At 48.8% G+C, this 16537-nt stretch overlaps 1 protein-coding gene across 5 annotated transcripts in view; it reads left to right on the top strand.

Moving 5' to 3' along the window:
• The window catches only part of ARHGAP22 (Rho GTPase activating protein 22), a 202612-nt gene that overhangs the window by 51222 nt on the left and 134853 nt on the right, over positions 1 to 16537 (top strand). For all 5 annotated transcript variants that reach the window (XM_056130395.1, XM_056130394.1, XM_056130391.1 and 2 more), the window contains one exon: positions 14169 to 14368. In XM_056130395.1, coding sequence (XP_055986370.1) covers positions 14169 to 14368 — 200 coding nt within the window. The remainder of the gene's footprint in view (positions 1 to 14168; positions 14369 to 16537) is intronic.

The raw sequence follows: 16537 nt of genomic DNA, 5'->3' as shown, positions 1-16537 counted from the left end.
ATGAGGGGACAGCGGGATCATTGTCCCAGCATATTTGTGAGAGTTCTCAGATGGGCTAGCCAGCTTCCTCTGCTTGGGCCCCCAGGCTCCCAGACGCTGGGCCATCCGCTGATGCCTGAGGTTTCTGAGTCAGGGGGTGAAGGGGGCTGTTTGACACTCCCACTCCCTGTCTCACCACACGGAGACCAGCAGAGGAGAAAAACCGAGTTCTTCTTTCTGTGGGTTAACCACGCCCAGCACCCAAGGCACTTCTCGATTCTGAGTAAGAGGATCTCTAGGCTAGATTTGCGGGCCCCAGAGGCCCAAAGAACCGGAGAATTGACTGGGGCTGTGCTGTCCTAAGGTGAGGATTTCTTTGCCATTGTGAGCTTCCCCATAGGAGAGCCAGCACCTGCCGTGACTCTGAAAAGCATCCACAGACTCAATGATTACTTAAATAAGGGTGGAGGATGTATTGATCTAAGCTAATGGCTCGGAGGCAAGCAGAAATGAAATTTATAATCAATAGTGAATTACATCGACTCCACTGATATCAGTCTCCTAGAGAACAACCTACTCATCTAAGCAGGAGTTGATGCAGCAAGATTCAAGGCAGCAAGCCCTGGGCCAGCTGTTCCCAGACATGGTCCAGAAGAGGGGAGAGGGGAGGGAGCGGCTTCCACAGTAGGAAGTGAGAAATAGTGGCCCCTGCCATCAGCTCATTTCAATCCCTCACAGTGCTTTGCCATGGCTGCACATTTCTTCCTCACCACGGACTAACAAGTGGGAATTTCTATATTTGATTTCTACTTTATAGATGGAAACCTGGCCCTCAAGCCTGCCAATTTTGTGCCCGCAAATCCAGCCCTTTCCAAGGCCTCACACTGCATTCCCATGTGCGCCACCCCACCAGGAAGTCGAGAAAAGGGCACCTCACAGTCCTCTTTGCTCCCTACTTCTCTGATTCCGGGAATGGAATTGTTGATCCTGTGCCTTTTTACTCTTTAACCCTGTGAAATCAGGCCACGGGGAGAAGGCCTGTTGGCACATTTCTTCCAGACCAAGAGCATCATCTGCAGAGGACAAGGTCTTTGGCACATTGGATCTTTCCCATCTTCTTGCTCCTTGTCCCTGTTCTGAGGGGCGGCCCCTCGGAAAGTAAGGGGATTTCTCTGTCTGCTGGTCTCAGTAACCTTCAGATCAAGATAATAACTATGCCAACATGGTCTTTTGGGGATGGCATAATCAGAGCCCCTTTATGGCTCACCCCACTCTCAAAGCCATCTTCAGCCTCATCACTGGCTTCCGAAGCCGATGGCCTCGCCTACTTTTCATGCTCCCCTTCCTCCTAAGACCTTCCATGGTGACATTCCTTTATATTCCCTTATCTCTGGTCCCCCTTGACCTCAGCTGGGGCAGACATGTGTCTTTCTTCTCCATAATCCGGTGGTCAGCACAGGCCCCAGCGACTCCACGTGGGTCCAGAATTGCTCGACCCCATTGAATCTGGAAGTGCATGCTTCATGGAAGCACAGACCAAGCTGCTTGCAGGTCACTCTGACTCCCCCATCCCCCTACAGAACAGCCACAGCGGCTGAGGCGGGAGGCAGATTCGAGAAGAGTCCCTACGATGAATTTTAGAAAATCCAGTATTTTCTATGGCTTTTTCAAAACCATCATGGACCAAAAAAAAAAAATCTAAACTGAATGGACTGCCTTTGTGATGTTTGAGAAACCAGCACTGTTTTCACTTGTGGGGGAGAAGTTGGTACTCCTTGTCTGTCCGGCCTCTGAGGAGGGCATGGCGACCCCAGAGATCCCTCACACTAGGGAGCAAGTAAAGATGACAACTCAAGGGAGCCCAGGAAGAAGCTAAGTAACAAATTGAAATAATAATCATAAAGAAGGAGCGCTCGGGAACCATTGTGCAATAAATCACTGGGGGCTTGTGCAGTATTCCCAGGACAGGACAGAAGCCTGACCAGATCCCCCTTGCCCTTGGCTGCAAATTGCATTAACTTTATGAAACCATCTTGCCTGGCTCCCTCCAGAGTGGCCCTACCATTACCTCACCTCTCTCTTCGCAATCAATCTTTCGGCTTCAATACTTACCCTTTAAATCAATTCAGCTCTGAGAGCCTTCTTGCTATTCCCTCCCACCCACCCCCATGCCCAGCTTTAAAATCCCATTGACTTTCATAAATCAATTGTGTTTTAGCTGGCGCATGGTCGCTCCTCCATGCTCTCGGGGTTGCACTTACAGAGCAGTGGGTAGAAACAGACCCCCGGCCCAGCTACAGGATTGCAGGGCTCTGAATGTTGGGCCAGAGTCCCAGCAGCTGCCCAAAGCCCAGGCTGCTGCCAGCTTTTCGAAAAGTCCCTGAAAGTGAGGGGGTGGGTTAGCTGGTACTCTCCTAAGTAGACCCCGAGATGAGGATTCTTGTGCAGCAACTTAATAGAGAGGCACCCCCAGGGGGCACTGCTGGGGAAAAGGGCAGGGAAGAGCCAGGCTTGGATGCAAAGTCGAAAAAAGAGAGTTCTCATTAATGCCCAAGGTCAGTAGAAACGAGGGCAGGAGGACTGGTCCATGGTTGGAAGCTGACCCCAAGTGGGGGCACAGGGAGAGGGCAGTTAGGAGGAGAAGGGATTACTGTGACAATGATAGTTGGAAATGATCACTCTGGACAAGAACTGAGTGTTCAAAGGAGGTGAAGGGATATGCGTGATAAGCTTTCAGTACCCGTATTGCAAAACATAATGCCCAAAAGGAAGAGAGATAGAGAGATAGAGAAAAGGAGAGTGGGAGAGAGAAAGAGAGAGAGAGACAGGTGTCTGCCGTAGTGGCAGAGAGAGAGAGGGAGGCATAGACAGAGAGAGAGAGTGTTTGCAATAAAGGTAGGATGCTGGCAGGAGGGAAACTGGAGACATTCATTGGTGGTGGAAAATGTACACTGGTGAAGGAACATTGTATGACTGAAACCCACTTATGAACAGCTTTTTAACTGTATATCTCACTATGATTCCATTTTTAAAAGGAGGAGTGGTCTCAGCCTGAGTCTTAGGGGAACTTTGAAGGGGGGAGTTGTCCTCTGCGCCCCTGGGAGTGATTTCAACAAGAAACCAGACAGCAGCACCCTTCAGGCTCCCACACCGTAAGCCAAAGATGGAGGGCTTAGGGCTGCTATGGAGAAAGGGATAGAAACAGGAAAGAGGTTCAAGGGGATTGGGCTGGACGGACACAGCCCACTCCAAGTTGTCTTTGGTGTCTTCTCAGTCCTTTCTGGACTCTGCAGCTGAGAGTGCTCTTTCCTTGCACCTCTGTGTGGGTGGGTGATCTGAGTCCCGCACTGACTGCTCTCCAGTGTGAGACTGTGGAGAACACAATGGATGGGGGAGCCCAGGCCACTGGGAGGAGCCCACCGACATGAGATATCGCCCCTTAAAAGGACCACTAGTGGGCATGAGCCCCACTTCCAGCAAGCATCATCTGTTGCTTCGTTGCTGCTGAACATCTCTCCCAGGTTGGAAGCTCCCAGAGGGCAACGGCCAGGCCAGCTGCTGTGGCCCGCAGCCCAGCATGGTGCTTGTCCCAGACTACTTGCAAGCATCTATCAAAAGAGTCCTCTGTTCATTGCTGTTTTACGTCTCCTAGGGATCTGGCTCCATCCAGACACTTAAAGTTTTGACTTTGTCTTCTATACACAACTCACATGTATTCGCTGTGTCAGACACATCCTTCCCAGCTCCACGCTCCTCTGCTCAGACATCATCCCTGCCGTAGGGTTGATCAGTTCCTTCTCTGCAAATTCATGTGCCCGCTGCACATGTGTTGTGTTTTAGTTCCCTTTTGATTTGGTTCTATTGTTTGTGTGTTGTTCTGCAACTTGCTTTCATCCTGCACTATGCTAGTATTAAAGTAAGTGCCAACAGCAGTAAAGAAGGAATGGAAGGATTAGGGATGCAATTTTTTTAGGCGTGATTGAGAAAGACCTGGCAGGGATACCAGGTGGCAGAGCCACGGAGTCAGTTTGTGGAACTGCAGAGACCAATATGTGAGGACACGAAAACACTGGAGGTCTGAGGGGTGCAGTGGCTGGGCCCCAAAGATCTCTGTAAGCTGGAACAATGGTTCTAGTTTTTTTCCCAGACTGGTAGGGGTAGCTTCCGTTGTTTTCTGAGAGAGCAGCATCTAGGAAAATCTAAATCCCATCTTGGAAAATACTGAAGCACCTTCTTCAGAGATTACTGTCAGGGAGCAGAAGAGCAGAGCCTGGAGAAGAAGCTGCAGCAGTAATTCCATGGATGGATGGTAGTTGGGAGATGTCCTGAGGATGGTGTTTCCACCAATGAGAGGAGACCCAAGGAGGAGATGGAAAGACAGGGAAAGATCAGGAGTTCCTCTTTGGACACAGTCCACTGGAAGCACCAAGTGTTGAGTGTAGTGGATGTGTTGAGCCTTGCTGGTGTTTTAATCCATGAGATGGGAGCTTATCACAAGGCAGAGAGGGTGGATATAGATAGGGTCCAAGCACTAGCTCTGGCCACCGGACTCCAAAGATAGGGAAGATGAGGACACTGAGAATGAAAGCCCTGTGAAGGAGGAAAGAGGAAAGGGCCAGAGCCATCAAAAAGAGGGTAAGGGGCTTCCCTTTCACTCAGTGAGCCAGGGTTCAACCCCTGGCATCCCATATAGTTCCCCATGCACTGACAAAATTCCTAAACATTTCTGGTTGTGGCTATAAAACAAAACAAAACAAAAAAACAATAAAAGAGTCTCTGACCTCTTAAATCCTTTCAGTGAGTTTCCCCAGGGAGTGGTCCTCAGTGTCCTACTCTCTGCTGTGATAAGGCAATTCATTCCCCCTTGACTCCTGATTAGAAAGGGGAAGTCCGTCCTGAGTCAGAGAGACAGACAGACAGACAGATATAATCAGAGGCCACTGGCATGTTTACTGGGAAGAACAGAATGCAGGGGAGTGGAACAACAACAACAAAAGTGTTCTAAATCCTAGGATAGAAATGATCCCAAGAACCAACCAACTGGGTTGAGTACTGAGAATGTAGCACTGTAGCACTGTCCTCCCTTTGTTCATCAATTTGCTCGAGCGGGCACCAGTAATGTCTCCATTGTGAGACTTGTTACTGTTTTTGGCATATCAAATACGCCATGGGGAGCTTGCCAGGCTCTGCTGTGCGAGCAGGATACTCTTGGTAGCTTGTCGGGCTCTCCAAGAGGGATGGAGAAATTGAACCTGGGTCGGCCATGTGCAAAGCAAATGCCAAACCGCTGTGCTATCACTCCAGCCTGAGAATGTAAGTGTTGAAAATAGGCAACTCATTAGTGCTCTTGATAAGAATTGTTGTTTCAGTGAAACAGATAGAAGGGAAGCCATTGGGGATGAAGAAGTTATAGAGGTGGATGGCAGTTGGTGCTGGTAACAGAGCAATGTGAATGGACTTTAAGCCACTGAACTATTCACTTAAATGCAGTTAGGAGGTCAATTTAATGTTATGTGTATTTTCTACAATAACTCAGGACGGCTATTTCAGAGAATAGGGAAAAACCTGGAGTAAGAGTTGTATGTTAAAAGGAGAGCTAATCATATGAGCTCATAAGTGTTGATCTGTTGAACTTCTGCAAAGTATCCTGCTACTTGAACGGTTTGAAGCTTCTGCAGCCCTTTGGTTACTACTATTGGACATCTGGTGTTTTCCCATTCTGGGAGTGGGATCACAGTGTGCCCCAGCATCATCCTCAAATGTGACTACTACATCCTGGGGTGCTTCTGTAGGAGATAAGTGAGAAGCAGTTGCTATTTTGTAGAGTATGCATGTTTTTATTTGTGAAAGCACAGCCCAGTTGCCCTTTATCTAGCGGTTTACAATTACATTCCTACCAACACATGATATCACCAAACCTAAAAATAATAAAAATAAAAAGCCACCCAGGCCAGAGCTAGTACCGGGCTTAAGATGCTTCCCTTGCCTTGTGTGTACTTTCTGGATCCTCCATCCTTATCTTGACCTTATTTCCTCGCTAATCCTCCCCATAGTGCTTTCTCCCTTGTCTCAATAAGAGCTGTCTGCCCCCCGCCCTTATTTCAGTATCCATGTAGAGATCTTCCTCCTTCTCTCCCAAACTGAACATAGAATATTCTGGAAGGTTAACCACAGCCTTTGCCTACACTCTCCCTCCCCACCCACCCCTTGATCATCTCTCAGCAGTGGTTCTTGCCCCATCCCTCCACTCCTGGCAGCAGACCTGAACTCTTTCTCTGCCCTTCGTGTGCTTTGCCCCTTCCTTACAGTGCTTTCTGGGTCTCCAAAATACATGCTCACCCTCATGGCTCCTCATCTCCCTGAGGCTCCTCCCAGAGTCTTTACAAGTCCTCTCCTCTTCCTTCCCATCCTTTGTCCCAAGAACCTCAGGGTTTTGGCCCCAGTTCTCATCTTTCTCACTCGGAGATTTGGATGCAGGGGGCAGACTCATGAGGTTAAGTGCCCACACTCTGAAGGCAGAGCAACTCAACTCAGATTCATCAGCATGTGTGTGCCACTGACTTGGCTCTCAGCCTCAGATCACACTTCTGTGAATCACAGTAATAGCATTTCTTGGAAGAATTAAATAGAACATTCATGTAGAGCACATAGTTCAGTGCAAAGCATGTCATCAGTGGGTTTTAGCCACCAGTTCACAGATTAGCGCTAGTTCTCCACCGGCCAGCAGTGCCAAAACACTTGGTGAGCTCTCATTACTGCCAGTCAACATTACTGGGACTACCAACATTACCCTGAGCTCTCTGGGTGCCGAGCATTGATCTCTCGCCACCATCTTCATAGCCCAGATCTCCCCCAACTTCCACAGCCAGCTTCCTCCTGGACTTACCCTCTTAGATATCAGAGACTGTGGAATATCCAACAAATGGACCACTCTATTTCCCTGCACTGCCCTGCACCTCCGAAATACTCAGTGAGTTTAACACCATCACCCTCAAGGCTGATCCCAGTGCCACCACTGAGAATCTCCAAGCTATGATCCAGGACAAAGAGGGCATCCCTTTGACATGCAGAGGTAGACTTTACTGGGTAACAGCTGGAAGATGGACATAGCAGAGAGAAGGAATCCACTCTGCACTTGGTCCTATGCCTGAGGGGCAGGGAGTTCTAAATACATGCTTTCTCCTAAGCTTCCAACAATTTTCACTGCACTTTCATTGAATAAAGTTGTTGCATTAAAAATAAACAAAAAAGGGGGCTAGAGCGATAGCACAGAATGTAGGGCATTTGCCTTTCATGCGGCCGACCTGGGTTCAATCCCCATCATCGCATATGGTCCCCCAAGCACCACCAGGAGTAATTCCTGAGTACAGAGCCAGGAATAACCCCTGAGCATCGCTGAGTGTGACCCAAAAAGCAAAAATAAATAAATAAACAAAAGTGACCTGCCACCTTCCACTGGTAATCATCCTTCTCAATGTCTCTGAGGGTGGCTGGCTTGCCTCCACTCTCCAAGGATTGTTCCCACACTCTGCCTTCTACTTCTCCTCCTCTGGCTTACTTCCATGAGCATTACTAGTTTTCCATCAACCTGGCTTCGGGGTAAGCATCCCCAGCATCCAGGGTTCCTGGACAAGTCTGCAGGCCCTGCCTTTAGGATCACCCTCCTGAGAACTAACTGCCTGGACCAAGATCCCAGATCACAACTTAGAGTGACACCAAATCACTCTCTCATATTCACACACTCACAGACAAACGTTCAGACACATATACATGCACTCATGTCCTCTGAACATATCTTGACAGATGTATGCATGCACACTCTTGCACACATTCATGCATGCACACTAACATACATTTGCAAAATGCACATACTTAAAAGACTGTCATGAATGCACACACTGGTGAGCACATGCTCACATTCACAGTCAACGCACTCACACATGCGTGCACTTAAACAATAACAGACATACACACCGTCTTATACATAAACTCACAAGCCTACATGCTCATGAGCTCTCTCTCTCCCTCTCCCCTCTCTCTCTCTCTCTCTCTCTCACACACACACACACGTTCACACACACACACACACACACACACAGCTCCTGGGGAGGAGGTGGGTCCCTTGGCTCTCTATGAGCATCAGTCTTAGGAAGACATAGGACCTGCACTGTACAAATAAGTCTGTTCTGTGCTAGAGAATGATGTCTATTGTCCATATAGAGTAAACTATTGTTTGTACTATTTTAAAGATAAAAGTAAAATGAAGAGTGCAGGATATAGTACAGCAATTGGGCACATGGTTTGTAACTCTCTATCCAGCTTTAATTCCCAGCACCACATGGTCTGCCAATCATCACTGGTCACAGTTCTAGAGGCCTGTGAGCACCGCTGGATTTGGGTATCCCAGGTTCTACAGGGACCATCAGTGTCACATTCTCAGATCCTTGTACCGAACTACTGGTCTGGTTGGCCAGGAACTTGCTCCTCCTGAGCATTGTCTGGGAGGCCTTCCCAAAAATTTGAAATGTAGAGTCTAATTTCTGTGAAGTGACTCTTGGAGAACTATGTGGAAATAATAATATAGTGCCCAAATCTTGAATGGCAATTAGGACCTTAATACTGGAAATGAACAAAAAAAGCATTTTGATGGGACATTGGTGCGATTATAACTCAGGCAAGTGATCATTAGAATCATGTGGGCTGCTTCAATGTCCAGTTTCCAGTCCATCTGCAAATGTTGTGACTTAGTCCATCTGGACACCTGCATTCTAAAGGCAGCACCAGTGATAGCAAATACCTTCAGCAGCCCTTCACCAGGGCAGTGGGGCGGAGTTATCCCAGGAAGGAAATACAGCTAACAAGCTGGAGGTGGGGTTTTGCTCTGCGTGTAGCTGGTAAATATCAAAACCGCTTCCGAGAAAAGGAGTAACATCATTAAATGCATGCTTAGAACAATTTAATTGGCAGTTACATGTCAGAGACTCTTGTAAGAAAGCAGGCAAGGAATCCGGGGGTGGGGGAGGGGGGGAGAAAGAGACAATAAAAATTTGAAATTATTTCATAATAAAATAAAAGTGCAAAGAGAGAATCTTCAGAATTTAGGAACTGTAGGGTTTGAGAGAAGATATTTGTCTAAAGATCTCCAAGCTGTCGAGACGGGTTGATCCCACACCCTCCATGACCAGGAAGAGAAGGAGCTGGTTTGGGAGAGATGAGCATATGCCCAGAATGGGACATGGGCTGAGAGGATCACGACCTACAGAGGTCTCCCACAGGTGATGTGATGAGTAAGGCTAAGCTCCAGATTAAAATCTGGTAGCAGTAAAAACCTAGGGCTCATAATAGAGTGGAAAGTTGCTGGGGCAGTCACTGCACATCAGAACTTTAGGGAGAATAGATGTGGTTAAGACCAGAACAGACCTTAAGAAATGTAGGAGTTCTTTAACTGTGGCTTTTTCACTGGGATTGCTTCCCTTACCTTCTGGTACTCCAATGATTCTAATGTTGTTCCTCTTGAAATCATCCCCCAGAACTCTCTACAACAATGGAATACTATGTAGCTGTTAGGAAAGATGAAGTCATGAAATTTACGTACAAGTGGTTCTACATGGAAAGTATCATGCTTAGTGAAATGAGCCAGAAAGAGAGGGACAGAGATAGAAAGACTGCACTCAGCTGGGGAATATAAAGTAACAGAATGGGAGACGAACACCCAAGAATAGTTGAGATAAGTACCAGGAGTTCTGCTCCATGGCTTGGAAGCTGGCAGCACATGCTGGGGGAAAAGGAAGCTCAGATAGAGAATGGAACACCAAGTAAAGGATGTTTGGAGGACTAGCTCTGGATTCGAGACGCACCTGAAAGTAGACTATAGACTGAACACGATGGCCACTCAATACCTCTAGTGCAAACCACAACAGCCTAAAGGAAAGAGAGAGCAAAAGGTAATTCCCTGCCACAAAGGCATGGTGGGGTGGGGAGGGGGGAGTTGGTGAGGGGAGGGCTACTGGGATTATTGGTGATGGAGAATGGGCACTGGTGGAAGGTTGGGTACTCGATCATTGTATAACTGAAACCCAAGCATGAAAGTTTGTAAGTCTACAACTGTACCTCATGGTGTTTCACTAATTTTAAAAAAAAGGAGAGGGACAGATATAGAAAAAAAAGAAATGTGGGAGTAAGAGCAGGCAGCTAGCTCTGGAGAGCAGGAGGAAGAAAGAGCTTTATGAAATCTATGATCTGTGAGGCCGGAGAAATAGCTCAATGGGCTAATGTATGCACTGCATGTGGAAGGCCTGAGTTTGATCCCTGATACTGGCTGGTCTCCTGAGGACCACGCAGAGTGACCCCTGAGCACTGCTGGGTATAGCCCCCAAATAAACAAATATGATTTTTAATTCCATCCAGGGGTATTGAAGGCTAAAATCTGGTCCTGGAACCAGCAATGACCCAGTGGCTACAAGTGTCTGGTCTTTCAAATATGAGGCCATAAATTTGGTTCCCAGTGCCATCCCCATGCCCTGAATGTAGGCCCAGTGACTCTTCTGTCTGGGGCTCCTGACCCTGCAGCAGTGTGTAATTCCCACACAGAGTTAGAAGTGAGAATGAAACTCAAGTACATGACACACTGGGCTGGAGAGACAGTACAGTGGGGCGGAAGGTGCTTGCCTTGCATGCAGGTGACTCAGGTTCAACCCCCAGCATCCCATAGGATCCCCTAAACCTTGCCAGGAGTGATCTCTGAGTGCAGAGGCAAAGGGAAGCCCTGAGTACAGCCAGTAGAAGCTAAAAATAACAACAACGATCAAGTTGTTGCCACCCAGAAAGCTGCACAGCTGAAAAAACTACGCAAGCACTGAGACAGGAAGCACAACTCCATAGGAACAGCAGTAGTCCTGGGGGACACTGTGACCCCAGGACTGGGGCACCCCACAAGTAAACGAGAGCACCCCGGGTGTGCATTCCCATGTGCAAGAACTACCTTTTTGGGGCTGGGAGGACAGTTTCCCAGTGGACTTGACACAGCAATTTCAGGAAGAGAACAAAAGTCCCCAGTGCTAGGGAATTGGAAGAACTCAAGGGTGAGGAAGGAGAGACTGTGAGGAAGAGGAGGCCCCATGCCTACATGGGAGGGAGGGCTGGTTGCCAGGGAAACAGTAGGTGCCTCCCTAGTTTCAGCCATTTATGACTACTCAATACCTCTATTGCAGACCACAACACCCTAAAGGAAGGTAAAAAAGGTAAAGGCCCTCCCATTGATCGTCGATTTGCTCGAGCGGGCCCAGTAACGTCTCCATTGGAGACTTTGTTGTTACTGTGTCTGGCATATCGAATACTCTCGGTAGCTTGCCGGGCTCTCCGAGAGGGGTGGAGGAATCGAACTCGGGTCGGCCATGTTGGCCGCTTGTAAGGCGAACGCCCTACCCGCTGTGCTATCGCTCCAGCTCTCTAAAGGAAATAGAGAGCAAAAGGGAATGCCCTGCCACAGAGGTGGGGGGGATGAGGGGATGGGGGTTGGGAGGGCTACTGGGATCGTTGGTAGTGGAGAATGGGCACTGGTGGAGGGATGGGTACTTGATCATTATATAACTAAAACCCAAGCACGAAAGTTTGTAAGTCTACAACTATACCTCATGGTGTTTCACTAATTAAAAAATAAAAAAATAAAATAAAATAAAAACACAAACCAGTAATATATATATATATATATATATATATATATATATATATATAGTTTCATCCATTTACATCAGAGCCACTGTAGGGCCCAGAGACCCGGCTTGAGGCCTCCTGCGAGGCTCAGTGCAGCGCTCCCTGCTCCATTGGCACTGCAGGTATCCTCAGGGAGAGGCCGGCCCCTTCCTTGAGCATCCCCTGCTCCTGTGCCGCCCCAGCCAGCACATGGGCACTGTGCTCTTTCATCTCTGTGTGGTTACTCCTTGTGGTTCACTCTCCATGCCAGACGGGGGGCTCCCACGAGACACAAATAATGCAGGGTTCTACGCTGTCCTTAGAGAAGTGTCATGAAGGCACAAACACGGGACTGAGGGAATGAGTAAAGGTGTTTGTGAGGTGAAGATCCCCTACTTTAAAGAGGGTCAAAACCACCCTCCCCCTCTCCCAGTGGGCACGAGCTTGTGGAGAGGCCTGCCCCGGCTTCTCCCCAGAAACACCCCACATTTCTGAAGCCTTCCCATGTCAGAGCTATTTGACTCAGTTTAAATATTTACAGGACTGCATGCGTTAATTCAAGGAAGTGCTGAGGACAGGCACGGCGGTGATGAATAAATCATCACAATGATCATTTCCCTTTCAAGATACTCAATCGGCCTCATTAGTAGTATCTACGTGGCCTAAGCAGCATCTTTGGGCAGTGCCTCCCCACTGAGCGGAGAAGAGCAGGAGCCAGGGCAGGGCAGGCGGGCACCTCCAGGGTGCCGCATCAGCTAACAGACCAACCCCAGCTTCCTGCTCGAGGGTGTGCCAGCCCCTGCCTACTGCCTCTTTGCTTCATCCCTCAGGAAGACTTGTCCCTGGGCTCGGGAAAGAAAGCATTTCTGATTCTTTGTCCTGTCATGTTGGGGAAACTGCTAACTATTCTTGTATGTTTTTATGGATTGCGTAAGTGTGCCGGCACTGGCTCTCTGCGAATCTCAGCATCCAGGGTTCCTATCTGAGAGCCCCCTCTTTCTGGGCAGACAGCACCTCAAGTAGACCTTAGATATGGCCCAGAGCAGGGCCCAGATTGCCTGGTTCCTCCTCCTCTGTGTCGTGGGGCTGACAAGTCACCGTGCTTTGCTAAGCTTCTGCCAGTACTGAACCCGCATAGGCAGGGCAGGTGCATTTCCGGTCCTCACAGGGCCATGACCTTATCAAATGCAGAGGGTGTCAGAATATTTCATGAAAGAAGGCAAGAGACAGAAACTCTGATGCTAGCACAGTGCATGAGGTAGTTTCCAGAGTGCTCCCATTCCCATCCATCTCCAGATTCCCTGAAAGGGATCAGTGGATGTTGAATCTGGCCCTGCTCAGCGGCCAGACAGCATGAGGAGGAGAGAGATAAAAGGTCAGTTTATTCCCTCCAGGTAAAAGGACCTAATGCCATGGGGTCAACTCAAGCACAACCCCTACCTCAACCCACAGTTCAGCTCGCCTCACTGAACAGAATATTTCTATTGAAGTTGCAAGGCATGGGGCAGGAGGCAGTGGGCAGACCATGCAGCCTTTCAAGGGTTACTGGAGGAAGGACTATTCTGGATAAGACCTAAGGTCAGACAAGAGGAGAGGCAGGCCAGAAAAACCTTGGCCCTGCAATAAACCTTTAGCACTCCTAACCCTAGTCAGTTCTGCCTACCAGGGTTCATCAGAGAAATGGGCAATGGAAGCAAAGACATGCTTTCTACGCTTTGGGGAAACTCAGATGTTTTGGTTTGGCTTGGTTTGGTTTGGGGGGACCACACCATGCTGTGCTCAGGGATTACTCCTGGCTCTGTGCTCAGGGATCACTCCTGGTAGGACTCAGAGGACCATACGAGATGGTAAGGAACAAACCCGGTCAGCTGCATGCAAGACAAGGGTCCTGCCCACTGTACTATCACTTCACACCCTCCCCTCATCAGGGTCTTTAATAACATTGGAAAGACTCCAAGTACCGAGCCACAGGGGGTTCTTTAGTAGTTCATAAGAATAGTAAACAGTCCTAGGAAAATAGGAAGGAAGTTTTCATCTTATATGCATTAATACGCTTGGGGACTAGAACCCACAAAAAAGGTAGGGTACAAAAGTAGACCTGATAGGTCAATTCAAGGACAAGTAGAACTCATACTGATAATGCAGTGAGTATCCAAGGGAGCCAGAAGCTGGAAGGAGGCTCTCAGGGTGGCCAAGAAAGGAGATGGTGCCTGTCTTGAGTCTCCATCGTCCCCTTCTCTCAGGGCGCACAGATGGCCTTATGACATAACAGAAATTAACCAACCTGCTGGATGCCTGTCCAGACAGCAGGTGGACAATGCTGGCTGCTCCAGCCCATGCCCCTTTGGACCTGAGGGAAGATGACCAAGCATGGTCGTGCCCTGTGGGACTAAAAGTCCATGAGCTGACCACAGGGGCTGCTGGATGCCAGAATAGGCCAGAGACTGACCACAGACATGTTATCCTTCATGCTCACCATGTATATTCTTAAATTCCAGCACGCTCCAAGAGCCTGGTGATGGGGGAGCAGAGCCGGAGCCCTGGGCGGCCACCTTGTCCCCGCCGGCTGGGCCCTGTGCTGAAGGCAGGTTGGCTGAAGAAGCAAAGGAGCATCATGAAGAACTGGCAGCAGCGCTGGTTCGTGCTGCGTGGGGACCAGCTTTTCTACTATAAGGACAAAGATGAGACCAAGCCCCAGGTAAGACACACACGGTCCTGTGTTCAGTGGGCACCACAGTGTAACAGCCCCACGGAGTATCAAGTATCTCAGGAATGGGGTGGAGAACTCCCATCAGGACCTTTACTCCTCAGCATGCAAGAACCCTGGAGGGGGGCCAAGGTTGCCAGGATTTCCCCAGTGGATTCCATTCCCAGCCCTCATGTTCCTGGCAACAGTTTGTTCTGCAGAAGTTTTCAGGAATGGAAACACTTCCTATAACGTGAATGGAGAGCATCTCTCCTTGGTGCTTGTGAGGACAGAGAGCACATGCGCCTTAGGGCAGAGAGAAGCACTGTAGCACTGTCCTCCCATTGTTCATCAATTTGCTCTAGTGGGCCCAGTAACGTCCCCATTGTGAGGCTTGTTGTTACTGTGTTTGGCATATCGAATACATCATGGGGAGCTTGCCAGGCTTTGCCATGCAGGTGAGGTACTCTTGGTAGCTTGCCAGGCTCTCCGAGAGGGGCAGAGGAATCAAACCCCAGTCAGCTGCATGCAAGGCAAAGGCCCTGCCCACTGTGTTATCGCTCCAGCCCAGGGCAGTGAGTACCCAGGCAAATGTAACCTCAAGCTGGAATCTGGCTTACCAGGAAAGCTGGTATTGGGGGTCTTGGCAGCTCAGAGGCAGCATCTGTCTCCCACCAGCACTGGAAGATCCACCTTAGTGCTGAACCCATCTGTATTTTCACTCCTATGACACCACATTGTCTCAGAGCTCGCGAGAGCCTTCTTCAGGCATGGCATTGCCTGGTCATGGCTGGACAGTGCAGATGTCCATGCTGGAAGGAAGGTCTGCAGCTGCTGGCTTTCAGGGCTTCTGTGTCTCATCCCTGCTATGGGTTCGTGCAGAGGATGGTCATCTAGAAGTTACTTCATTTCTGTAGGGAAAAAAAACGGGGAAGGGGAAACAAAGGACTCATCCTCAGGAGATGCTCTGAGCCAGTGCTCCGAGTCAGAAAGGAGAGAGAGTTCCCTTATCCAGGTCAGGCTTCCATATAATAGCCTTGGAAGGCAGAGCCGGCATCCACCTCTGCAGCCCCCACATGTGGAGGCGGGCCCTGGGACAGACTGGGTACCAGGGTCTGAGCAAGGTGTGAGGAGGTCCCTGGCCCAGGGTCACACAGACCCCACAAGAAAACAAATCTCTCCTCTAGATTAGGAGCACTTGAAGCAAGCAGTGTCGATTTGGTGCTGTATAGAGTGCACCCTTCTTCCACACTTAGGATCCTCCCATAGCGAAAATGGAGACCTGGAAGTAGGAAGGAGCAGGTCTCATCTCGGGGCTTCAATGGCAACCATAACCAGTAGCCACTCAATAGCCTGCTGACTTCACTGCACAGACTAACTCTGTCTGTGCAAAGTAATGTCAAACTCCATGTGAGCGATCTCACAGTTAAACGCAGACAATGCTATAAACATACTAATGCCACAAAACTACTCGCTTATGTTATGCACTCAACAGTGGTTTAAAGGAGAAATTATATTTCAGATATATCTATATTATATATAATTTATGTATTGTTGTTGTGTTAAAGAAAAATATAACAAGAGAGACTGCTTGTGGAAAACTTTTAAAGAGCCCAGGAGAGAGCTCAGAGGGCTTAGGGCACATGCTTTGCCTGTGGGAACTTGCCTGTGGGAACTCTGGGTTCAACCGCTGACACCACATGGTTCCCCAAGTACGAGAGGGGTGAACCCCAAGCCCTGAGCCAGAAGGAGACTTCAAACACTGCCTGGTATATAGGAATGGCATAATGATAATAATAACACTCTCATGGCTTCATCATGATAATAACGATAATGACTCTCACAATGAGAAGTGGATGTGAGAACAATTGTGAAGATGGGTCTAAACTGAAATTTTGCATCTCTGGTCTTGTCCAGCCTCCCCAGTTTCATAAGCAGGAAATTAGCTCCCGGTCGTTAAGTAGAGCAAATGGGAACTTGGGAGACAGATCTGGGTCCGATCTGAATTGGGGGTAGTGTCCTGCAGTGAATGCAGCAGCCACTGTCTTTCACTGCAGGCTTTGCCGTGGGTAAAGTGCCCTCTCACTGAGATGCAGGAAAATTACATTGTTGAATATATACACAAGTGAGCACAAATCCTAGCACAAATCCTAGCACCTGGGATATGGGAGTCTGGGTGCC

Source organism: Sorex fumeus, unplaced genomic scaffold (assembly GCF_029834395.1).
Source record: "Sorex fumeus unplaced genomic scaffold, SorFum_2.1 ptg000078l, whole genome shotgun sequence".
In the NCBI taxonomy this organism is placed as follows: Eukaryota; Metazoa; Chordata; class Mammalia; order Eulipotyphla; family Soricidae; genus Sorex; species Sorex fumeus.
Note: the sequence above shows the minus strand (reverse complement) of the source record. Positions and strands in the feature narration are given on the sequence as shown.